Source organism: Scyliorhinus torazame, chromosome 12, assembly GCF_047496885.1.
Source record: "Scyliorhinus torazame isolate Kashiwa2021f chromosome 12, sScyTor2.1, whole genome shotgun sequence".
Lineage (NCBI taxonomy): Eukaryota > Metazoa > Chordata > Chondrichthyes > Carcharhiniformes > Scyliorhinidae > Scyliorhinus > Scyliorhinus torazame.
The window spans coordinates 556,768-583,398 of record NC_092718.1 but is presented as its reverse complement, the minus strand read 5'-3'; the positions used below and the strand labels follow the sequence as shown (position 1 = coordinate 583,398).

Sequence of the window (26,631 nt, the reverse complement as noted above, 5' to 3'; positions counted from 1 at the left end):
ATAGGTGCGTGAAACAGGGCAAGGTTTACAATTGGGGGAAGGGTAAATACGATGTTGTCAGACAAGAATTGAAGTGCATAAGTTGGGAACATAGACTGTCAGGGAAGGACACAAGTGAAATGTGGAACTTGTTCAAGGAACAGGTGCTACGTGTCCTTGATATGTATGTCCCTGTCAGGCAGGGAAGAGATGGTCGAGTGAGGGAACCATGGTTGACAAGAGAGGTTTAATGTCTTGTTAAGAGGAAAAAGGAGACTTATGTAAGGCTGAGGAAACAAGGTTCAGACAGGGCATTGGAGGGATACAAGATAGCCAGGAGGGAACTGAAGAAAGGGATTAGGAGAGCTAAGAGAGGGCATGAACAATCTTTGGCGGGTAGGATCAAGGAAAACACCAAGGCCTTTTACACATATTGATTCACCTGAGGAAGGAGCAGCGCTCCGAAGGCTAGTGACATCGAAACAAACCTGTTGGACTTTAACCTGGTGTTGTAAGACTTCTTACTGTGCTCACCCCAGTCCAACGCCGGCATCTCCACATCATTTTACACATATGTGAGAAATATGAGAATGACTAGAGCGAGGGTAGGTCCGATCAAGGACAGTAGCGGGAGATTGTGTATTGAGTCTGAAGAGATAGGAGAGGTCTTGAATGAGTACTTTTCTTCTGTATTTACAAATGAGAGGGGCCATATTGTTGGAGAGGACAGTGTGAAACAGATTGGTAAGCTCGAGGAAATACTTGTTAGGAAGGAAGATGTGTTGGGCATTTTGAAAAACTTGAGGATAGACAAGTCCCCCGGGCCTGACGGGATATATCCAAGGATTCTATGGGAATCATAGAATCATAGAATTTACAGTGCAGAAGGAGGCCATTCGGCCCATCGAGTCTGCACCGGCTCTTGGAAAGAGCACTCTACCCAACGTCAACACCTCCCCACCCTATCCCCATATCCCAGTAACCCCACCCACCACTAAGGGCAATTTTGGACACTGAGGGACAATTTATCATGGCCAATCCACCTAACCCGCACATCTTTGGACTTGTGGGAGGAAACTGGAGCACCCGGAGGAAACCCACGCACACACAGGGAGGATGTGCAGACTCCGCACAGACAGTGACCCAAGTCCGGAATCGAACCTGAGACCCTGGAGCTGTGAAGCAATTGTGCTATCCACAAGGCTACCGTGCTGCCCCAAGAAGCAAGAGGTGAAATTGCAGAGCCATTGGCAATGATCTTTTCGTTCTCACTGTCAACAGGGGTGATACCAGGGGATTGGAGAGTGGCGAATGTCGTGCCCCTGTTCAAAAAAGGGACTAGGGATAACCCTGGGAATTACAGGCCAGTTAGTCTTACTTCGGTGGTAGGCAAAGTAATGGAAAGGGTACTGAAGGATAGGATTTCTGAGCATCTGGAAAGACACTGCTTGATTAGGGATAGTCAGCACGGATTTGTGAGGGGTAGGTCTTGCCTCACAAGTCTTATTGAATTCTTTGAGGAGGTGACCAAGCACGTGGATGAAGGTAAAGCAGTGGATGTAGTGTACATGAATTTTATTAAGGCCTTTGATAAGGTTCCCCATGGTAGGCTTATGCAGAAAGTAAGGAGGCATGGGATAGTGGGAAATTTGGCCAGTTGGATAACAAACTGACTCACCGATAGAAGTCAGAGAGTAGTGATGGATGGCAAATATTCAGCCTGGATCCCAGTTACCAGTGGCGTACCGCAGGGATCAGTTCTGGGTCCTCTGCTGTTTGTGATTTTCATTAATGACTTGGCTGAGGGAATTGAAGGGTGGGTCAGTAAATTTGCAGACGATACGAAGATTGGTGGAGTTGTGGATAGTGAGGAGGGCTGTTGTCGGCTGCAAAGAGACATAGATAGGATGCAGAGCTGGGCTGAGAAGTGGCAGATGGAGTTTAACCCTGAAAAGTGTGAGGTTGTCCATTTTGGAAGGACAAATATGAATACGGAATACAGGGTTAACGGTAGAGTTCTTGTCAATGTGGAGGAGCAGAAAGATCTTGGGGTCTATGTTCATACATCTTCGAAAGTTGCCACTCAAGTGGATAGAGCTGTGAAGAAGGCCTATGGTGTGCTAGCGTTCATTAACAGAGGGATTGAATTTAAGAGCCTTGAGGTGATGATGCAGCTGTACAAAACTTTGGTAAGGCCACATTTGGAGTACTGTGTATAGTTCTGGTCGCCTCATTTTAGGAAGGATGTGGAAGCTTTCGAAAAGGTGCAAAGGAGATTTACCAGGATGTTGCCTGGAATGGAGAGTAGGTCTTACGAGGAAAGGTTGAGGGTGCTAGGCCTTTTCTCATTAGAACGGAGAAGGATGAGGGGCGACTTGATAGAGGTTTATAAGATGATCAGGGGAATAGATAGAGTAGACAGTCAGAGACTTTTTCCTCGGGTGGAACAAATCATTACAAGGGGACACAAGATTAAGGTGAAAGGTGGAAGATATAGGGGGGATGTCAGAGGTAGGTTCTTTACCCAGAGAGTAGTGGGGGCATGGAATGCACTGCCTGTGGAAGTAGTTGAGTCGGAAACATTAGGGACCTTCAAGCAGCTATTGGATAGGTACATGGATTACGGTAAAATGATATAGTGTAGATTTATTTGTTCTCAAGGGCAGCACGGTAGCATTGTGGATAGCACAATTGCTTCACAGCTCCAGGGTCCCAGGTTCGATTCCGGCTTGGGTCACTGTCTGTGCGGAGTCTGCACATCCTCCCCGTGTGTGCGTGGGTTTCCTCCGGGTGCTCCGGTTTCCTCCCACAGTCCAAAGATGTGCGGGTTAGGTGGATTGGCCATGATAAATTGCCCTTAGTGTCAAAATTGCCCTTGGTGTTGGGTGGAGGTGTTGACCTTGGGTAGGGTGCTCTTTCCAAGAGCCGGTGCAGACTCAATGGGCCGAATGGCCTCCTTCTGCACTGTAAATTCAATGATAATCTATGATTAATCTAGGACAAAGGTTCGGCACAACATTGTGGGCCGAAGGGCCTGTTCTGTGCTGTATTTTTCTATGTTCTATTATTTGACGTCATGTGGAATTAATCAAATTGGTTGAAGACTGACACCTGTGATGCTGGGATCCCTGGAGGACACCGAGATGGATCATCCACTCCGCATTTCTGGCTAAAATAGCTGTATTGGCTGGAGTTCAGAAGAGTGAGGGGGGATCTCATAGAAATCTGTAAAATTCTAACAGGACTGGACAGGATAGATGCAGGATGTTCCCGATGGTGGGGGTGTCCAGAACCAGGGGGTCACAGTCTGAGGATACGGGGAGACCATTTAGGACAGAGATGAGGAGACATGTCTTCACCCAGAGAGCGGTGAGTCTGTGGAATTCACTGCCACAGGAGGTAGTTGAGTCCAAAACATTGTATGGTTCAAAACACAGTTAGATATCACACTTAGAGTGAAGATGATCAAACGATATGGGGGAAAACGGGATTATGCCATTGAATTGGATGATTAGCCATGATCATAATGAATGGTGCATGGGCTTCAAGGGCTGAATGGCCTCCTCCTGCTCCTTGTTTCGCTGTTATTGACACTATTATGCTTGGCTCCTCCACCATTGAGGGTGGGGGGTATTTGTAGATCCTGTTCCTTCAGTTAGTTGTTTAATTGCCCATCACATTGCTGGGTGAGAGAGGGCTGTAGGGCTTCGATCTGATCCATTTTTTATGGGATCATTTAGCTCTATCACATGCTGCTTCTGCTATTTGGCACGCAAGTGGATAGCTTCAACACGTTGACACCTCAATGCCATTGAACCAAATTCATCCCTTAGCTTGATAGTCATGAATAGTTGCTTGGTATTACAGAATTTGAGTGTTGCTGAAAAAATAGACTTTTTGTCAAAGCTTTTCATCTTGCACTCAACATCCCACAACAAAAATACCAATGTCAGGGGAACAACAATTTATACCGTATGAGAAGAGATTGCTGATTGTTTGCCACATGGACTTTGATTGGTTATGGCATTGCCCTGAGGAATTAACCAGTGAATGTCTGCCACTTATTTTGTTCAGCTGAATCAGGCGCAATGTGTGCAGATGTTCTTTCTGTCTGCAAAGAACAGGGCCCTTCATATCAGTAAATGTAGCTTACAGTACACACAAATGCACCACACTGTGAGCCCAACAGATAATCTTAAACTGACTGTCAGTGTAATTCTTAACATACTGAGGATTATATTGTCATTTACTAATGACAAAATGAGAGCTAATTCATTCCTCAGGGCAATGCCTTGCACAATCATAGTCAAAGCTGCCTGGTTTCTAATTGCAAACAATGTTTGGCAGTTAACTGTCAGTTACCATCAACCGGTGCATTCTCCATGACAATGTCTCTACGAATCAGAGTTCACTTGCCAATCAATCAGAACTCTCTTCTAATGCAGTATAAATTGTTGTTCCATTTACATTAGATATTATTGTAAATTGTTCTGATCAGTGCAAAACAAGAAGTTTCAACAAAAAACTATATTGATAGAAATTGTAGAGTTGGGGATATGCTGGACCATGAGGTTATAGTTTGTGGTTGCATAAAATTCTGAGCTGTTGATGATCCAAAGCGTTTCATGCATGTCCAGTTTTGAATTATTAGACCTGTTCAAATCTATCAATTTAGGGGCTGGTTTAGCACAGTGGGCTAAACAGCTGACATGTAATGCAGAACAAGGCAGCAGCGCGGGTTCAATTCCCGTACCGGCCTCCCCGAACAGGCGCCGGAATGTGGCGACTAGGGGCTTTTCACAGTAACTTCATTGAAGCCTACTTGTGACAATAAACGATTTTTATTATTATTAGCCTGGCAGCAGTGGTCACACAACATGGACCTATCCTCAATGTGGAGACAGGACTCGTTCCTGTCAATACTGTCATGGTCAGGTGCATGAGTTATACCCCGTGTTTCCCTCACAGGCCCAGTCTGGCAGCTACGGTTATCAGAGTAAAATCATAGCAAATAGGAGCATTTAGCCCTTTGAGTCTGCTCCGCGAATCAATAAGGGCACAGCTGAACTGTTTGTGTGTCAAATTTCCCTTGCCCAACAAGAATCTATCGACCACTGTCCTAAAAATATTCACTTTCCCCCCCCCCCCTCCACCATTTTCTGAAGCAGAGAATTCCAAAGTCACAAAACCGTTTGAGAGAAAAAGATTCTCCTCATTTCTGTCCTAAAAATGTGCCTCCTCGTTCTGGACTCACCCAAGGGGAAGCATCCTTTCCAAATCCCCCTTATCGAGACCATTCAGAATCTTATAAATTTCAATCACCTCACTCTTCTCAACTCCAGTGGGAACAGACCCAGTCTGTCCAACTTTCCCTCATAAGACAACCCGCTCATTCCATGCATTAATGTCGTAAACCTCCTCGGAACTGCTCAAACAAGTTTACACCCTTCCTTAAATAAGGAGACCAAAAGTGTACTCAATATTGGAGGTGCAGCCTCGAACCCTGTAGAACAGAAGCATAACATCCTCACTTTTATGTTCACTCCCTCTCAGAATAAAGGAGAGTATGTATGCCATTAGCCATCTCAATTACTTGCTGTACCTGTAACTTTGTGTGACTCCTGCACTAGAGCAATCAGATTCCTCTGCACCTCAGAATTCTCTATTTATATAATACTCTGCATTTTGTAAGACTTATTTGTGGCGACAGACATTGAAGTCCCCTATCCAGAGTACATTCTGTGCCCTTGCCACTCTCAATGCTTCCTGCAAGTTGTGTTCAGCATGGAGGAGATACTGATTCATCGGCTGGGGTGGGGGGGGCAGTGGGGGGTACAGGAGGTTTCCATGCCCATGGTTGACCTGCTGCTATGCGACTTTCCTGGGTCCAGAGTTGATATTGAGAATTCCCAGGGCAACCCCCTCCTGACTGTATCCTGCTTGCTGCCATTGTCCTGTTGGTGGGATAGGCACACCCAGGGAAGGTGTTCTCTGTGCCATTGTCTGTAAGGTGTGATTCTGTGAGTATGACTGTGTCAGGCTGTTGCTTAACTAGTCTGTGAGACAGCTCTTCCAGTTTTGGCACAAGCCTCCAGATGTTAGTACGGAGGACCTTCCACAAGATCAGACTTCTCCCATCGGATCCCAGGACCATCCATCAGCAGCCGCCGACCGAGGAAGTGAGGGAAACGCGGTGGTCTGCAGGTTAGACTGAAGGAACGCGGTTTCAAGACCCCTCTCCCCAGCATACTCCTGGCAAACATCCAAGCGATCGAAAACAAGCTGGATGAACTTAACGCCAGACTTACCTCTCAGAGAGAAGTAAGAGACTGCTGTGTGCTCTGTTTCACAGAGACGTGGCTCACCCCCGCCTCACCGGACTGTGCCATACAACCTGAAGGCTTCTCAATTCACCGGGCGGACCGCACGGCATCATCAGGCAAAGCGAAGGGTGGAGGGGTTTGCCTCCTCATCAACTCCTCCTGGTGCTTGGATGTGGCAACCCTGGCGACCTACTGCTCCCAGACCTGGAATACCTGACCGTGAAGTGCCGCCCATATTATCTTCCACGTGAGTTCACTTCAGCCATTATCACAGCGGTCTACATCCCACCCCAGGCAGTAGTGAGGAAGGCGCTGGATGAACTATACACAGTAATAAACAACTACGAAACAGAACACCCGGAGGCCTTGTTCATCATGGCCGGAGACTTCAACAAGGCCAACCTCAAGAGTGTACTGCCAAAATTCCACCAGCACATCTCCTGTCCCACCAGAGGCGACAACACTCTTGACCACTGCTACTCAAAAATCAAGGGCGCCTACCGTTCCATCCCCCGACCTCCGCAAAGCCATCCGAGATGCCAAGAGAGAATATCAAACCAAGCTAGAGTCACAGACAGACTCTCGGCGGTTGTGGCAAGGCTCAAACAACATAGAATTTCCAGTGCAGAAGGAGGCCATTCGGCCCATCGAGTCTGCACCGGCTCTTGGAAAGAGCAACCTACGTACTGTACACACCCCTGTCAGCATCAACGGGGCCGAGGTGGAGATGGTTAGTGTGGTGATATGCATTACTGATACACAACGGGTTAATGTAAATACACTATGACTAAGTAAACACTAGAGGGAGCACCAGAGACGTCATGACATGCAGACATACAGCTAATGAACATATAGAATAGGACACTACCACAAGGGGGCATTACACAGCCCATACATAAAGTCAGGGCACACATACTCTGTCTCTTTCCACAGGCGACACTTCGAGAGTAGGACAGGGGCAGATCAGAAGCATCACACCCACCACGTGGCTTAGAGCAGACTGGTTAGTTAAACTGAGTTACTATAGCAAGATTAGCAGGAGAGTCGAACTCCGAGGGCTGGTTTAGCACACTGGGCTAAATCGCTGGCTTTTAAAGAAGACCAAGCAGGCCAGCAGCACGGTTCAATTCCTGTACCAGCCTTCCCGAACAGGCGCCGTAATGTGGCGACTAGGGGCTTTTCACAGTAATTTCATTGAAGCCTACTCGTGACAAGCGATTTTTCATTTCATTTTCATTTCAACTGTGCTAATGGTTCAATAAATCACATTGAACTTACTTCAAAGTTTGGAGTATCTTTTGGTCACAGCTGCATCGAGTTGCAGCCTGTGTTATCCCAGAGTTCATAACACACCAGTTAGCAGTTTCAAATTCCTAAGTGTGCACATGATCAACAATCTGTCCTGGTCCAGCCACGTCGACGCTACCACCAAGAAAGCACAACAGCATCTATACGTCCTCCGGAAACTCAGGAAATTCGGCATGTCCACATTGACTCTTACCAACTTTTACAGATGCACCATAGAAAGCATCCTATCTGGCTGCATCACAGCCTGGTTTGGCAACTGCTCGGCCCAGGACCGCAAGAAACTTCAGAGAGTCGTGAACACCGCCCAGTCCATCACACAAACCTGCCTCCCATCCATTGACTCCATCTACACCTCCCGCTGCCTGGGGAAAGCGGGCAGCATAATCAAAGATCCCTCCCACCCGGCTTACTCACTCTTCCAACTTCTTCCATCGGGCAGGAGATACAGAAGTCTGAGAACACGCACGAACAGACTCAAAAACAGCTTCTTCCCCGCTGTTACCAGACTCCTAAATGACCCTCTTATGGACTGACCTGATTAACACTACACCCTGTATGCTTCATCCGATGCCGGTGTTTATGTAGTTACATTGTGGATCTTGTGTTCCCTATTATGTATTTTTCCCATGTATGGAACGATCTGTCTGGACCGTATGCAGAACAATGCTTTTCACTGTCCCTTCGAATATGTGACAATAAACAAATCCAATCCAATCCTATGCAGGATGGACAGGGCTGGCAGTGTTGTTGTTTCCGATGTCCATGTTGATTGGTCAGCCTGGGTTCATCCCTTTTTTACTTTCTTTGTAGCAGTTTGATACAACTGAGTGGTTTGCTTGGCGTGCGGTGGGCATTTTCTTTATTAATTGATGGGACATGCACGTCCCTCGCTCTGCCAGCATTTATTGCCCATTCTAATTGCCCTTGAAGTGCGTGGCCTCAGAGGGCATTTAAGAGTCAATCACATTACTGTGGGTCTGGGGGGATGCAAGGGATAGACCAGAACACAATCGGCTGGCTCAGTCTAACTTCCGTGAAGGGAAAATTATTGGAAACAATTCTGAGAGACAGGTTGAACTGTCACTTTTAACCATCATGTGGAGATGCCGGTGTAGGACTGGGGTGGACACAGCAAGAAGTCACCTGGTGTTGTAAGACTTCTTACTGTTACTTATAAAGTCATGAATTGATCAGGGATAGTCAGCCTAGATTTGATATAGAAAGATGTTTTGAGGAGGTAACCAGGAGGGTTGATGAGGGCAGTGTAGTGGATATTGTTTACGTGGATGAGAAGGTTAATACATTGACACAGGTTCACCTGGTCGATGAATGATGCCCTAGGATAGTTTGACACTGCCTGGTTAAGGTTTGTTAGGGTGGTGTTAGTTAGTTAGACTGATTATACGCTGTTTTCCTTGTTTAACGTGGATGATATTTTTCCACTTCGTGTTGCTCTAAGTGGAGAATGACACAGTGTCCTATCCAGAGCAAGCAACTGTACTTCCTTAACCAATCTGATTGAAAAACTTAAATTAAGAGTGTTCAGGCTGAACAAAGAAGTGTAATTTTGAGTGTCTTTAATGTTAAATCAGGTACAGAAAGAGAAATAAATCGAGGGAAAGAAACATTTGATTGTGGGAAATGATTTTTAAAATATTGTCTCACACAAACATTGCAACTTGATGTCATTTGATGCCTTTCGATACTGAGGCGATAGTGAAACCCCATTTTCACAAAGTTAATGGCGGAACGCTGACCTCCGATTCTCAGCTTCACCAGCCGCGTGATTCTCGGCCGCGTGCCGTTCGCTGGTGGCCGGATTCAACCACCCCACCAATTGGCAATGAGATCTCCCAGTGTAGCCACGCCTCCGGGAAAACTGCTGGTGGGACTGTGCTGCCGGCGGGAAAATTGAATCGCAATTTCCGGAGAATTCCGGCCAGGACCTCGAACAACGGGCAGGATTCTCTGGCCCGCTCGTAGCGTTCCTGCAGCGGGTCTGAATCCAGCCCAATAACGTTCCGATTAACCACAAAACTCCGCGGGCCTGCATTTACAGTTCGGTTTCTGCATAAATGATGGTGACATCGTTAACCAGAATTCTCACAAACAACAACAATAGCTTGCATTTATATATCGCCTTTAATGAAATATCATTTAAAATGGGGATGGAAAGGACAGGATTGGGGAGGAGGGGGTGGTGTTGTCACGAGCAAGGAGAAAGGCTGGAATTTGGCCAGGGGGTGGGTGAACACTTCCTGGAGAATCGGGATGGATGGAGACAGGGAAACCTGTCCTGATCCCAAAGCGGTTCTCAAACCGCCTCCTCCACACGCTTCCCCAATCACTGGGTTTCAGCAAAAAGGACAAAATGGTGGGGAGAAAATGAAATTGGAAGATAAAAGTGCAGCATTCTTTGAGTTTGCTAATTCCGATCCTTTGTTTTCAGAGTTATTGCAACAACCCAGATGCAGCCAACCGATGCCAGAAAGGCATTTCCATGTTTTGATGAACCAGCAATGAAAGCATCATTCAACATTACTCTGTATCATAAACGGGAACACAAAGCCCTCTCCAACATGCTGCCCCTTGGTCAGTGTCACCATTTCATTCACTAATTATTCACACTTTTCATCAAATGTCGTGGTAAAAATTAACATGAGGTGACAATGGTATAGGCAGGGGAGAGGGAGGGGCAGGGGTGGCGTGGGGGTGGGGCAGGGGCGGCGTGGGGGAGGGGCAGGGGCGGTGTGGGGGAGGGTGGGGATGTGGCAGGGATAGGGGTGGGGGTGGGGGTGGAGGGATGGGGTGGAGGGATAGGGGTGGGGGGAGGTGGAGGGATAGGGGGTGAGGGAAAGTGGGGGGGTGGGGGGTAGGGGAGAGGAGGGGCAGGGAAGGGGGTGGGGCAGGGAAGGGGGTGAGGGGAGGGGCGGGGAAGGGGGTTGGGGGGGAGGGGTGGGAAAGGGGGTTGGGGGAGGGGCGGGGAAGGGGGTTGGGGGGGAGGGGCGGGAAAGGGGGTTGGGGGAGGGGCGGGGAAGGGGGTTGGGGAGGGGAGGGGAGGGGCGGGGAAGGGGGTGGGGTTGGAGGTGGAGGGGTGGGGGAGGGGGTTGGGGAGGTGGAGGGATAGGGGTGGAGGTGGAGGGGAGGGGGTTGGGGAGGTGGAGGGGTGGGGGAGGGGGTTGGGGAGGTGGAGGGATAGGGGTGGAGGTGGGGGTTGGGGGAGGTGGAGGGGTAGGGGGTTGGGGGAGGTGGAGGGATAGGGGTGGGGGTGGAGGTGGAGGGATAGGGGTGGAGGTGGGGGTTGGGGGAGGTGGAGGGATAGGGGGTTGGGGGAGGTGTAGGAATAGGGGGTGGGGGAAAGTGGGGGGGGTGGGGGGAGAGGGGTGGGGGGGGAGAGGGGTGGGGGGGGAGAGGGGTGGGGGAGGGGAGGGGGAGGGGCGGGGAAGGGGGTGGGGAATGGGGTTTTCATGTCTGCTTTTCTCTATCACAATGTTCACAACAAGGGGAGGGGGATAGACGAGGATGGGTTTCCGTCGACGCTGAGCGACCAGGAGAAAGTGAAGAATCGCGGGAACCAGGTTGGATTGTCGAGGGAAACTGGCAGAATGGACTCTGACTGTGTTTTGATGCAGGTCCGAGTTGAGGACAGTCAGCTGATGCCCATATATCAAAATTCTGAAATATTTAATAAAGTCCCACATTCACCTTGTTGGAAAGTTGGAGTTGGTGATACCAGAAAGGCGGCGACAGGATAGACAACAAAGATTTTGTGAATTTTCAGACTGGCACAATACAGGACCATGGGAGCACAGTAACCCTAACCATTCAGCCCATTGAAGCTGCTCTGCGGGGCGGCACATGGCGCAGTGGTTAGCACTGGGACTGCGGTGCTGAGGACCCAGGTTTGATCCCGGCCCTGGGTCACTGTCCGTGTGGAGTTTGCACATTCTCCCCGTGTCTGCGTGGGTTTCACCCCCACAACCCAAAGATGTGCAGGTTAGGTTGATTGGCCGCGCTAAATTGCCCCTTAATTGGAAAAAAAAATAATTGGGTACTTCAAATTTATAAGAACAAAGAAGCTGCTCTGATATTGAATTAGACCAGGGCCGCTCCCCCACCTCGCCGCTCCCCCACCTTGCCGCTCCCCCACCTTGCCGCTCCCCCACCTCGCCGCTCCCCCACCTCGCCGCTCCCCCACCTCGCCGCTCCCCCACCTCGCCGCTCCCCCACCTCCCGCTCCCCCACCTCGCCGCTCCCCCACCTCGCCGCTCACCCACCTCCCGCTCACCCACCTCCCGCTCCCCCACCTCGCCGCTCCCCCACCTCGCCGCTCCCCCACCTCGCCGCTCCCCCACCTCGCCGCTCCCCCACCTCGCCGCTCCCCCACCTCGCCGCTCCCCCACCTCGCCGCTCCCCCACCTCGCCGCTCCCCCACCTCGCCGCTCCCCCACCTCGCCGCTCCCCCACCTCGCCGCTCCCCCACCTCCCGCTCCCCCACCTCGCCGCTCCCCCACCTCGCCGCTCACCCACCTCCCGCTCACCCACCTCCCGCTCCCCCACCTCGCCGCTCCCCCACCTCGCCGCTCCCCCACCTCGCCGCTCCCCCACCTCCCGCTCCCCCACCTCGCCGCTCCCCCACCTCGCCGCTCACCCACCTCCCGCTCACCCACCTCCCGCTCCCCCACCTCGCCGCTCCCCCACCTCGCCGCTCCCCCACCTCCCCACATCCCGCTCACCCACCTCGCCGCTCACCCATCTAACTCCGTGTTCTTCAAACTTTTTTTCTGGGGACCCATTTTTACCAACCGGCCGACCTTCGCGACCCACGCTGGCCGACCTTCGGGACCCACGCCGGCCGACCTTCGGGACCCACGCCGGCCGACCTTCGGGACCCACGCCGGCCGACCTTCGGGACCCACGCCGGCCGACCTTCGCGACCCCCGCCGGCCGACCTTCGCGACCCACGCCGGCCGACCTTCGGGACCCACGCCGGCCGACCTTCGGGACCCACGCCGGCCGACTTTCGGGACCCACGCCGGCCGACCTTCGCGACCCCCGCCGGCCGACCTTCGCGACCCCCGCCGGCCGACCTTCGCGACCCACGCCGGCCGACCTTCGGGACCCACGCTGGCCGACCTTCGCGACCCACGCCGGCCGACCTTCGCGACACACGCTGGCCGACCTTCGCGACCCACGCTGACCGACCTTCGCGACCCACACCGGCCGACCTTCGCGACCCCCGCTGGCCGACCTTCGCGACCCACGCCGGCCGACCTTCGGGACACACGCTGGCCGACCTTCGGGACCCAGGGCGGCCGACCTTCGGGACCCACGCCGGCCGACCTTCGGGACCCACGCTGGCCGACCTTCGCGACCCAACCCGGCCGACCTTCGCGACCCCCACTGGCCGACCTTCGCGACCCACGCTGGCCGACCTTCGTGACCCACACTGGCCGACCTTCGCGACCCAAACTGGCCGACCTTCACGACCCACGCTGGCCGACCTTCGCGACACACGCCCGCCGACCTTCGGGACCCACGCTGGCCGACCTTCGGGACCCACGCTGGCCGACCTTCGGGACCCACACTGGCCGACCTTCGCGACCCACACTGGCCGACCTTCGCGACCCACACTGGCCGACCTTCGCGACCCACACTGGCCGACCTTCGCGACCCACACTGGCTGACCTGCAAGACCCACCATTTCCGCTGACCTTGTTTGCTGCTGACAAAAGTGGCGGAAATGGTTTTGCGTCCCTTTGCAATGGAACCTGTTGGGTGAAGGTGAAGCTTTCCGGTGTCGGAAAATATGGAGTCTCCATCTGTCCAAAGTTCTGCATTTTTTTCTGTAAAATTTGATCAAATAAAACCCCCCCAAACTTGTAAATGAAAATAAAAAAAATAAAATAAATAAAAGTTAAATGAATAAATAAATTAATAAAATGAATAAAACCCCCCTGAACTTGTAAAACAAAAAGCTGCGACCATTTAAAAAAAAAAAGGGGCCGAACTGCGCATGCGCACGGATGATCGGGCACGCATGCGCACGGATGATCGGGCACGCATGCGCAGTACGGCCGTTTTTAAAATCTGTTCCTGGCCATTTTGAAGGCCGCTCGCAGCTGGCATTATTAAAAGCCGGCTGCTGCGGATGTTGCGCGCGGATTTGCGCGATTGGGAGCGCCGCGACGGACGGCTCGCCCGACACCCACCCGCGACCCATCCGCGGGTCACACCCCCGAGTTTGACGATGCCTGCTCTCACTCTTCAGCGAAGGAAAACATCCTCAGCAGAAAACTCCGTTCCTGAGACTAAGCGTTGACGCAAAATGATGGGGTGGCAGAGTAGCACAGTGGTTAGCACAGTTGCTTCACAGCTCCAGGGTCCCGGGTTCGATTCCCGGCTTGGGTCACTGTCTGTGCGGAGTCTGCACATCCTCCCCGTGTGTGCGTGGGTTTCCTCCGGGTGCTCCGGTTTCCTCCCACAAATAGGAAACGTTCGCTCTTTTCTCTCCCTACAGATGCTGCCAGACCGGCTGAGATTTTCCAGCATTTTCTCTTTCGCTCTAATGCATCCATTTTCTCTGGAGCCTGCCTACTTCAACACTCTGAGATGTAGTTCATCCGGTCCAGCAAATTTACCAACCTTCAATCCAGTTAACTTTTCAAGTATTACCTCTTTGCTAATATTAATTCATTTTATTGCCTCCATTTCGCAAGTCCCTCTGTTCCCGAGCATTTCTGGAAGATTTTCAGTATCTTCCTCTATTACAAAGTAGTTTCCTTGTCAATTTCCCCAATGCTCATTGTAAATTCTCCTATCTCAGCTTTTAATGGGCCCACACTTGTCCAAAGATGATCTTTCCTTTTGTTATGGGCCAGGGTTTCGAGAACCCCAAAGTGTATCACGGAGTTCACCTGACCCACAACTTTTATTAGATTGTGGTATGGGGAGCACACGGCCCACTCTACAGGTGTGGGACAGCAGCAATGGAAAAGTATTTGTTAAAGCAAAACAATGTTTATTCTATGAACTCAAGTTAACCTTTTTAAAACATACAGTGAACATCTTAGCAACCATCAATTCAAATACAACCCCCAAAGAATACAACAGTAAGTAAACCTTTAAGCTTTCCTTTTTGAATTGAAATGAAATGAAAATCGCTTATTGTCACAAGTAGGCGTCAATGAAGCTACTGTGAAAAGCCCCTAGTCGCCACATTCCGGCGCCTGTTCGGGGAGGCTGGTACGGGAATTGAACTGTGCTGCTGGCCTGCCTTGGTCTGCTTTCAAAGCCAGCGATTTAGCCCAGTGTGCTAAACCAGCCCCAGCCCCTTTTTAACATCCATATGACTTAAAACACCTTTTACCAGAAGCACAGCAGGTTAAAGTCACTACTGTTATTAGTTTTAAATCACCAGGATCGATTTACAGTCTTTAGATTACAGAGAGAAAGACTAATACCCCTTCTGGCTGTGACTGCCGCTATCCAGCTCTGAAAACGAAACTAAAACGCACCCTGCAGCAAACAGCTGAAAACGAAAGTAAAAAGCTGACAGACAGCCCAGCTCCACCCACTCTCTGACATCACTGCAGTAATAAACACCCATTTCTTAAAGGTACTCTCACTACAGATATTTATATACACACCCATTTATAAAATCCCATTTCTTAAAGGTACTCTCACATGACACTTTTCAAATACCTAAAAGCAGACTGTAAAAAGCTTCTTCATGTTCTCTGCTAGTTTGCATTCATATTCGTGGGCAGCACGTTAGCACAACGGCTAGCACTGTGGCTTCACAACTCCAGGGTCCCAGGTTCGATTCCCAGCTTGGGTCACTGTCTGTGCGGAGTCTGCACGTTCTTCCCGTGTCTGCGTGGGTTTCCTCCGGGTGCTCCGGATTCCTCCCACAAGTTCCGAAAGACGTGCTGTTAGATTACATTCTGAATTCTCCCTCAGTGTACCCGAACAGGCGCCGGAATGTGGCGACTAGGGGATTTTCACAGTAACTTCATTGCAGTGTTAATGGAAGCCGACTTGTGACAATAATAAAGATTATTATTATTATAAAAATAGTCAATGACCCTGCCCACCACCACATTCTCAGCCAGTAAATTCCAACCAATAATCCTCATCTCAGTCCTAAAAAGGGCAGCCCCTATTTTTAAAACCATGCCCCCGAGTTCTGGATGCCCCCACAAGAGGAAACGTACTTTCCACATCCACCTCGTCAAGACCATTCAGGATTTTAATACTTCAATCACGTCACCCCTCACTCTTCTAAACTCCAGTGGGAACAGACCCAGTCTGTCCAATCTTTCCTCATGAGTCAACCCACTCATTCTAGGAATCAATCCAGTAAACCTCCTCTGAACTGCCTGCAAAGCAGTGATAACCTTCCTTAAACAAGGAGATCAACACTGCTCACAGTATTCAAGATGTGGTCGACATAAAAACATAAGAACATAAGAACTAGGAGCAGGAGTCGGCCATCTGGCCCCTCGAGCCTGCTCCACCATTCAATGAGATTGTGGCTGATCTTTTGTGGACTCAGCTCCACTTACCCGCCCGCTCACCGTAACCCTTAATCCCTTTACTGTTCAAAAATCGATCTATCTTTGCCTTAAAAACATTCAACAAGGTCACCTCACCTGCTTCATTGGGCAGGGAATTCTACTGATTTACAACCTTTGGGGACTCCTCCTCAACTCAGTCCTAAATCCACTCCCCCTTATTTTGAGGCTATGCCCCCTAGTTCTAATTTCCCCGATCAGTGGAAACAACCTGCCCGCATCTATCCTATCTATTCTCTTCATAATTTTATATGTTTCTATAAGATCCCCCCCACATTCTTTTAAATTCCAATGTTCAATATAACTGAAGCATGACATTGTTACTTTTATGTTCAATTCCTCACATAATAAAGGACTGCATTCTCTTAGCCTTCTTAATTATTTGCTGTATCCGCACACTAACATTTTGTGACTCACGCATGAGAACACCTAGATCCCTCTGCGCCTCAGAATTCTGCAGGCCGTCTCCCTTTAAGGAATACTCTGCTTTTTTATTCTTCCCACCAAAGTGACCAACTTCACATTTTCCCACATTACACTCCATCTGCCAGATTTTTTTCCCACTCACTTAACTGATTTAAATATGTCTGCAACCTCCTTATGTCTTCTTCACAACATACTTTCCTATCTATCTGTGTGTCATCTGTAAATGTATCTACCCTATCTTCACTTGCCTCCTCTAAGTCATTGATATAAATTGTAAAAACTTGAGGACAAACCCTTGCGGGACCCCACCCATCACATCAGAAAACTTCACAATTGAAACTTGCAGGTGACACAAAACATTAATGGCATATATGGTGAGATATTTGTCTTGGGGTTAAGTGGCATCAAGATTGCAAACGATCTGGGTAAACCTCAGTCAGTTGTCAAGGGCAGGGATGAAGTTGGTATTTGGAAAACAGTTTTCAGCAGGAAAACAGTGGAAAGTGATGGAAGAGGATGATTTGGGCAATCATGGCAAAGGTTGCAGAAAGGTTGAGGGAGGTGAGAAAGGAAAGTTGACTTTTTTAGTCACGTAAGATGCCTTTTGTAACAATGAAAAGGGCTGATTCCGTATCAGGGCAGAGTGGAAACCTGATTTGAGGATTCAAACCAACAATTCAGAGGAAAGATGGGCAAGGATTTGACAAGTGCCGGCATATTCAAAAACTTTGGTAACCCTTATCTGGACCTGTGGTGATTGCAAAAAGATGGGGATGCTCACCCTCTGAGCTCACTACCCTACACTCCATCAATCACAATGGTCAAATCCTCATGCATTAGACACTGGTGTGGATATTAACTGGTGGCTAAAACACTGGAGCTGAAGGAGACAAAGATTGCAGGAAAATCTTTTGTGGCTCATGCACGAGAACACCGAGATTCCCATGCACCTCCGAATTCTGCAGCTGTAAGGGAGGAAGCCCTTAGTTGGATGAACTCGATCACCCCGAGTCTCAATGAATTGAACTACCTGCTGCATCTTGTACCATTCTACAATCATACATTTATAGAGATACACAATCAAAAGAAACAAATTAAATGTGATTAAGTGATTTATAGGAAATGAAATATTCTATTTGTTGAAAAAGCCATTCCGAACAATCTGAACAGATTTTCATAAATTTGCGGGTACTCTTCACCCATCAATTCCATTGAGAACAAATATTGTTCCATCCTAATGCTTCTTGTGGAATCTTTCTCTGTGTCAAATGACCACTGCAGGTATCAAACTAACAGTAGTGATGCTTCACACTAATTAAGCATTTTGAGGTTTTCTTCATACATAAGAACATAAGAACTGGGAGCAGGAGTCGGCCATCTGGCCCCTCGAGTCTGCTCCGCCATTCAATGAGATCATGGCTGATCTTTTGTGGACTCAGCTCCACTTTCCGGCCCGAACACCATAACCCTTAATCCCTTTATTCTTCAAAAAACTATCTATCTTTATCTTAAAAACATTTAATGAAGGAGCCTCAGCTGCTTCACTGGGCAAGGAATTCCATAGATTCACAACCCTTTGGGTGAAGAAGTTCCTCCTAAACTCAGTCCTAAATCTACTTCCCCTTATTTTGAGGCTATGCCCCTAGTTCTGCTTTCACCCGCCAGTGGAAACAACCTGCCCGCATCTATCCTATCTATTCCCTTCATAATTTTATATGTTTCTATAAGATCCCCCCTCATCCTTCTAAATTCCAACGAGTACAGTCCCAGTCTACTCAACCTCTCCTCGTAATCCAACCCCTTCAGCTCTGGGATTAACCGAGTGAATCTCCTCTGCACACCCTCCAGTGCCAGTACGTCCTTTCTCAAGTAAGGAGACCAAAACTGAACACAATACTCCAGGTGTGGCCTCACTAACACCTTATACAATTGCAGCATAACCTCCCTAGTCTTAAACTCCATCCCTCTAGCAATGAAGGACAAAATTCCATTTGCCTTCTTAATCACCTGTTGCACCTGAAAACCAACTTTCTGCGACTCATGCACGAGTACACCCAGGTCTCTCTGCACAGCAGCATGTTTTAATATTTTATCATTTAAATAATAATCCCTTTTGCCGTTATTCTTACCAAATGGATAATCTCACATTTGTCAACATTGTATTCCATCTGCCAGACCCTAGCCCATTCACTGAGCCTATCCAAATCTCTCTGCAGACTTCCAGTATCCTCTGCACTTTTTGCTTTACCACTCATCTTAGTGTCGTCTGCAAACTTGGACACATTGCCCTTGGTCCCCAACTCCAAATCATCTATGTAAATTGTGAACAGTTGTGGGCCCAACACTGATCCCTGAGGGACACCACTAGCTACTGATTGCCAACCAGAGAAACACCCATTAATCCCCACTCTTTGCTTTCTATTAATTAACCAATCCTCTATCCATGCTACTACTTTCCTCTTAATGCCATGCATCTTTATCTTATGCAGCAACCTTTTGTGTGGCACCTTGTGAAATGCTTTCTGGAAATCCAGATATACCACATCCATTGGCTCCCCGTTATCTACTGCACTGTTAATGTCCTCAGAAAATTCCACTAAATTAGTTAGGCACGACCTGCCCTTTATGAACCCATGCTGCGTCTGCCCAATGGGACAATTTCCATCCAGATGCCTCGCTATTTCTTCCTTGATGATAGATTCCAGCATCTTCCCTACTACTGAAGTTAAGCTCACTGGCCTATAATTACCCACTTTCTGCCTACCTCCTTTTTTAAACAGTGGTGTCACGTTTGTTAATTTCCAATCCGCCGGGACCACCCCAGAGTCTAGTGAATTTTGGTAAATTATCACTAGTGCATTTGCAATTTCCCTAGCCATCTCTTTTAGCACTCTGGGATGCATTCCATCAGGGCCAGGAGACTCGTCTACCTTTAGCCCCATTAGCATTCCCATCACTAACTCCTTGGTGATAACAATCCTCTCAAGGTCCTCACCTGTCATAGCCTCATTTCCATCAGTCACTGGCATGTTATTTGTGTCTTCCACTGTGAAGACCGACCCAAAAAACCTGTTCAGTTCCTCAGCCATTTCCTCATCTCCCATTATTAAATCTCCCTTCTCATCCTCTAAAGGACCAATATTTACCTTAGCCACTCTTTTTTGTTTTATGTATTTGTAGAATCTTTTACTATCTGTTTTTATATTCTGAGCAAGTTTGCTCTCATAATCTATCTTATTCTTCTTTATAGCTTTTTTAGTAGCTTTCTGTTGCCCCCTAAAGATTTCCCAGTCCTCTAGTCTCCCACTAATATGTGCCATTTTGTATGCTTTTTCTTTCAGTTTGATACTCTCCCTTATTTCCTTAGATATCCACGGTCGATTTTCCCTCTTTCTACCGTCCTTCCTTTTTGCTGGTATAAACCTTTGCTGAGCACTGTGAAAAATCACTTGGAAGGTTCTCCACTGTTCCTCAACTGTTTCACCATAAAGTCTTTGCTCCCAGTCTACCTTAACTAGTTCTTCTCTCATCCCATTGTAATCTCCTTTGTTTAAGCACAAAACACTAGTGCTTGATTTTACCTTCTCACCCTCCACCTGTATTTTAAATTCCACCATAATGTGATTGCTCCTTCCGAGAGGATCGCTAACTATGAGATCCTGAATCAATCCTGTCTCATTACACAGGACCAGATCTAGGACCGCTTGTTTCCTCGTAGGTTCCATTACATACTGTTCGAGGAAACTATCGCGGATACATTCTATAAACTCCACCTCAAGGCTGCCTTGACCGACCTGGTTAAACCAATCGACATGGAGATTAAACCTAACCCTATCAGTGACTTTTTCGCCTTACTATTCCTGATTTCCACCCAAATGGATTCAACCTTATCCTCCATAGCACCAATGTCATCCCTTACTGTTGCCCGGATGTCATCCTTAAATAACAGAGCTACACCACCACCCTTACCATCCACTCTGTCCTTCCGAATAGTTTGATACCCTCGGATATTTAACTCCCAGTCGTGACCATCCTTTAACCATGTTTCAGTAATGGCCACTAAAACATAGTGATTCACGATGATTTGCGCCATCAACTCATTTACCTTATTCCGAATACTACGAGCATTCAGGTAAAGTACAGTTATGTTGGCTTTTTTACCTCTGTTCTGAATCTTAACACCTCGATCAGTAACCTCTCCTAAGTTATACTTCCTCTTAACTTTTCTCCTAATTTTCCTTGTCGTTGAACCCATATCTTCCTGTAACAACCTGCCGCATCGCTTACCATTAATGTTTTTACTTCCCGTTTTATTCCTTTTAGTATTCCTGGTCCTATTCACTGAGCTCCCCTCAGTCACTGTACCTTGTACTGTCGCCCTTTTTGATTTTTGACTATGGCTTCTCTGCCTTACACTTTCCCCCTTACTGCCTTTTGTTTCTGTCCCTGTTTTACTTCCTTCCAAATTCCTGCATCGGTTCCCATCCCCCTGCCACATTAGTTTAAACTCTCCCCAACAGCTCTAGCAAACACCCCCCTAAGACATCGCTTCCAGTCCTGCCCAGGTGCAGACCGTCCGGTTTGTACTGGTCCCACCTCCCCCAGAACCGGTTCCAATGCCCCAGGAATTTGAAGCCCTCCCTCTTGCACCATCTCTCGAGCCACGCATTCATCCTCTCTATCTTGACATTCCTACTCTGACTAGCTCGTGGCACTGGTAGCAATCCTGAGATTACTACCTTTGAGGTCCTACTTTTTAGTTTAACTCCTACCTCCCTGAATTCAGCTTGTAGGACCTCGTCCTGTTTTTACCTATATCGTTGGTGCCTATGTGCAGCACGACAGCTGGCTGTTCACCCTCCCCCCACAGAATGTCCTGCAGCCGCTCCGAGACATCCTTGACCCTTGCACCAGGGAGGCAACATACCATCCTGGAGTCTCGATTGCGTCCGCAGAACCGCCTGTCTATTCCCCTTACAATTGAGTCCCCTATCACTATAGCCCTGCCATTCTTCTTCCCGCCCAGCTGCGCAGCAGAGCCAGCCACGGTGCCATGAACCTGGCTGCTGCTGCCTTCCCCTGGTGAGCCATCTCCCTCAACAGTATCCAAAGCGGTATATCTGTTTTGCAGGAAGATGACCGCAGAGGACACCTGCACTGCCTTCCTACTCTTGCTCTGTCTTTTGGTCACCCATTTACTATCTCCATCAGTACCTTTCACCTGCGGTGTGAACAACTCGCTAAACGTGCTATCCACGACGTACTCAGCATCGCGGATGCTCCAAAGTGAGTCCATCCACAGCTCCAGAGCCGTCATGCGGTCTAACAGGAGCTGCAACTGGACACACTTCTTGCACGTGAAGGAGCCAGAGACAGTGGACGAGTCCCTGAGCTCCCACATCACACACGAGGAGCATGACACAGGTCTGGGATCTGCTGCCATGTCTTAAACCTTCGGTTTACTTCAACAATTACAATTTCCCCCCAAAATAAATAAACAACGAATAAAAAAAAAAATATACCAATGAAAAGAAAAAGAAAACAGAAAACAGACTAAAGTTCTTTCGTTTATTGCAGGGAATCGAACCGAAATTCATAATGGTGAAGAATGGATAATCACGACCTTTAATCAGACACCCAAGATGTCTACTTATCTACTTGCTTTTATCGTTTGTGACTTTATTTTTGAATCTGAAGATGCAAATGGTACTTTGGTAAGAACCTAGTTACCTTTAAATGTTAAATTTCCTTTTGATGCCTCTTTGGTAGAGAAGTCGCCCAGGGTCGGTGGACTGATTACATCTGGCCTTTGTGTGGGCAGCTGTAATGATGTAGCTGAGAGCCATTTGGAGTGACTTGCGCGATGAGATGTTTGACTCTATGTCATGTGGTAAGACCAGTACTCACCATCTGGGAATCGAAGGTGGTCTCTGACATGGTAATCAGACCCTCCAAAATCTACATGTTGCTGGGGATTTCAAAAATGGTGATTTCTCAATCACGTTCATGTGTGGTACGTTCAGTTGCTCTCACAAAGAAGTTCTGTGTCTTGTATGAAGTATCCATTGATAACATATCAACAGCTATAGAGCAAGCTAGGAGCTAACTCCACGCTTGCTTCTACACAGGTCTCTATCCACTTCACAACTCTCCCTAGGTTATGATCATGTGTCTCTTTATATCAGACTGTGAACGGTACTGGATCCACTCCCACATTAACCCTTACTCTGCCAGATACACTTACTCAACATCCTCTACTGAAGCCTGAATCTCTGATATGTGCAAAATTGGGACATTGGGCGGGATTCCCCGACCCCCCGCTGGGTCGGAGAATCGCCGGGGGGTGGCGTGAATCCCGCCCCCGCCGGCCGCCAAATTCTCCGGCACCGGAGATTCGGCAGGGGCGGGAATCTCGCCGCACCGGTCGGCAGGCCGCCCCCGGCAATTCTCCGTCCGGTGATGGGCCAAAGTCCCGCTGGCGTGAATGAAACCACGTCCCTTACCGGTGGGACCAGGCGGCGCGAGCGTGCTCCAGGGTCCTGGGGGGGGGCCGCAGGGCGATCTGGCCCTGGGGGGGGGGTTGCCCCCTCGGTGCCCTGGCCCGCAATCGGGGCCCACCATCCGCGGGCGGGCCTGTGCCATGGGGGCACTCTTTCCCCACTCCGCGTCGGCCATCAGCCTCCGTGAGGTGACCCCCCCCGCACATGCGCGGGGATGACATCAGCAGCCGCTGACGCTCCCGCGCATGCGTGCACTTCCGCCCCGGCTGGCGTGGCACCAAAGGCCTTTCCCGCCGGCCCGCGGGGCGCCAACCACTCTGGGGCGGACCTAGCCCCTAAAGGTGAGGGCTTGGCCCCTAAAGGTGCGGATTCTTCCGCACCTTTGGGGCGGCCCAACACCGGCCGGGAACCCCCGCCCCACGGTGTAGGGGAGAATCCCGCCCATTGTTCCTGAAGTTTCATCACCTTTGGCATTAGGTCTTCTGATGGGATAAATCAACCTTTACCCAAGGGCAGGTCCCTGCTCATTTCTCCACTATTCCCGTTTTCCTGTTCAGTTACGTGTTAGAGCATTTTCAATTTCAGGGATCAACATGGACCAGTGGAAAGGACACATGAGGTGTGCTCACAGAAACACAGAGTCTCTTCCGAAAGGACCCAACTATCAGCAGCTGGTGTCCATCGAGCTATCAGCCAGTCCACCATCACGCTGCTTCCACAATCTCATTTCCCTGCGCACGTGACCCTTATCTGAACCTGGGGTAATTGGAAAAAGGTAGGGGCGCCCATGGTCTGAGATCTCAACTGAGCCCACTACCCTACAATGCGTCAATCACAATGCTGAAATCCTCATGCATTAGACACTGCTGTGCATTTTAACTGGCAACTAAAATGCTGGAGCTTGGGAGCTGGATTTTAGTACCCAGCTTGTATTAACCACTGCAGCTTGAAACACGCATCCAGAGCCCACAGTGTGGGGGCAGCTCGAGGAATTTCACACGTCAGATGCATATAGTCTCCTGGTGTCATTGCCAACATCCCATTCCTGTTCCTTCAGAACTCACAGAACGTCAAACAAATAGACGGGGCCTTTGTGCTGGTCTAACAGTTTCTACTGGTGACTATGATGTGGAGGTGCCGGCGTTGGACTGGGGTGAGCACAGTACAAAGTCTTACACCAGGTTAAAGTCCAACAGGTTTGTTTCGATGTCACTAGCTTTCGGAGCGCTGCTCCTTGCTCAGGTCAAACTGGGTTTGAGGTGTGTGCACTCTGAGGGTCAGGTAGGCTGTAGAACACAAATGGAGTGCCACCATATTCACAAGCAATGCTAATATGTTAGCTTTCACTGGCTTAACTGTTTTATATGTGACATCACCATTCTCTGAGACGAACAAAGCACATACAGCACAGGAACAGGCCCTTCGGCTCACCAAGCCCGTGCAGCCCAGGTTCCTTATTTAGACCGACTTACTGCCCAAACAATCTGTATCCCTCTATTCCCCGCCCGTTCCTGTGCCTATCAAGATGCATCTTAAACGTTGCTATCATGCCTGTCTCCACCACCTCCACTGGCAACGTGTTCCAGGCACCCACTGCTCTCTGCGTGAAAAACTTACCCCTAAACTTTCCCCCTCTCACCTTGAACCTGTGCCCCCTGTAATTGAGACTTGCACCCTGGGAAAAAGCTTCTGACTATTTCTATATCTCTCGTATTTTTGTCGACTCAATCAGGTCTCCCCTGATTTTCCAATGAAAACAATCTGAGTTTATCCAATCCCTCCTGATAGCTTTTTTAAAAAAAATTTAGAGCACCCAATTTTATCCAATTAAAGGGCAATTTATCGTGGCCAATTGCCCTACCCTGCACACCTTTGGGTTTTGTGGTGAGACTAATGCAAACATGGGGAGAACATAGAACATAGAACAGTACAGCACCGAACAGGCCCTTCGGCCCTCGATGTTGTGCCGAGCATTGTCCGAAACCAAGATCAAGCTATCCCACTCCCCGTCATTCTGGTGTGCTCCATGTGCCTATCCAATAACCACTTCAAAGTTCCCAAAGTGTCCGACTCCACTATCACAGCAGGAAATAGGGGAGAATGTGCAAACTCCACACGGACAGTGACCCGGAGCCGGGATTGAACCTGGGACCTCGGCGCCGTGAGGCAGCAGTGCTACCCACTGCACCATCATGCTAACACCCTCCAGACCAGGCAACATTCTGATAAGCCTTCTCCAAAACATCCACGTCCTTCTGGTATTGTGGCGATCAGAACTGCACGCAATATTCCAAATGTGGCCTAAGTCTTATACAGCTGCAACATGACCTGTTAATTCTTGTACTCAATGCCCCGGCCAATGAAGGTAAGCATGCCGCATACCTTCTTGACCACTTTACCCACCTGCATTACCACTATCATGGAACAATGGACCTGAACGCCCAGATCCCTCTGTCAATGCTCCTCAGGGTTCTGCCATTTACTGTATAATTCACACCTGAATTTGACCTTCCAAAATGCATCACAAAGAACAAAGAACAATACAGCACAGAAACAGGCCCTTCGGCCCTCCAAGCCTATACCGATCATGATACCAACCTTTGCCAAAACCCTCAGCACTTCCTTGTGCCGTATCCCTCTATACCCATCCTATCCATGCCCCTCATAATCTTGTAGACCTCCATCAGGTCACCCCTCAACCTCCGTCTTTCTAATGCAAACAGTCCGAGTCTATTCAGCCTCTCCACATAGCTAACACCCTCCAGACCCGGCAACATCCGTAAACCTCCTCTGCACCCTCTCCAAAGCCTCCACATCCTTCTGCTAGTGTGGCGACCAGAATTGTGCGCAATATTCCAAGTGCGGACATACCAAGGTTCTATACAACTGTAATATGACTTGCCAGTTTTTATACTCGATGCCCCCATCCAATGAACGCAAGCTTTCCGTATGCTTTCTTGCCTACCTTGTCCACTTGTGTTGCCACTTTCAAAGGTCTGTGGACCTGCCGCTCAGATCTCTCTGACTTTCTATATTCCTAAAAGTTTAATCATTTACGGTATATTTCCCCTCTATGTTAGACCGACCAAAATGCATTACCTCACATTTGTCCGGATTAAACTCCATTTGCCATTTCTCTGCCCAAGTCTCCAACCTATCTACGTCCTGCTGTATCCTCTGACAATCCTCAACACAATCTACAAACTTACTAATCAGACCGGCTACATCTTCCTCCAAATCGTTTATGTGCACCACAAACAACAGAGGCCCCAGCACTGATCCCTGTGGAACACCACTAGTCACAACCTTCCATTCCAGAAAAACACCCGTCTACTGCTACCCTTTGCCTTCTGTGACCGAGCCAGTTCTGTATCCATCTTACCACCACATCTCAGATCCTGTGTGACTTCACCTTTTGTACCAGTCTGCCATGAACATAGAACATAGAACATTACAGCGCAGTACAGGCCCTTCGGCCCTCGATGTTGCGCCGACCTGTGAAACCACTCTAAAGCCCAT

The 26,631-nt window shown here is 49.0% G+C and overlaps 1 protein-coding gene across 1 annotated transcript in view; it reads left to right on the top strand.

Moving 5' to 3' along the window:
• LOC140387330 (aminopeptidase N-like) overlaps nucleotides 1-26,631 on the top strand; it is a 272,573-nt gene that overhangs the window by 22,115 nt on the left and 223,827 nt on the right. Inside the window, exons 2-3 of the mRNA XM_072470259.1 lie at nucleotides 10,060-10,202; nucleotides 22,190-22,326. Of these exons, the coding sequence (XP_072326360.1) occupies nucleotides 10,060-10,202; nucleotides 22,190-22,326 (280 nt within the window). The remainder of the gene's footprint in view (nucleotides 1-10,059; nucleotides 10,203-22,189; nucleotides 22,327-26,631) is intronic.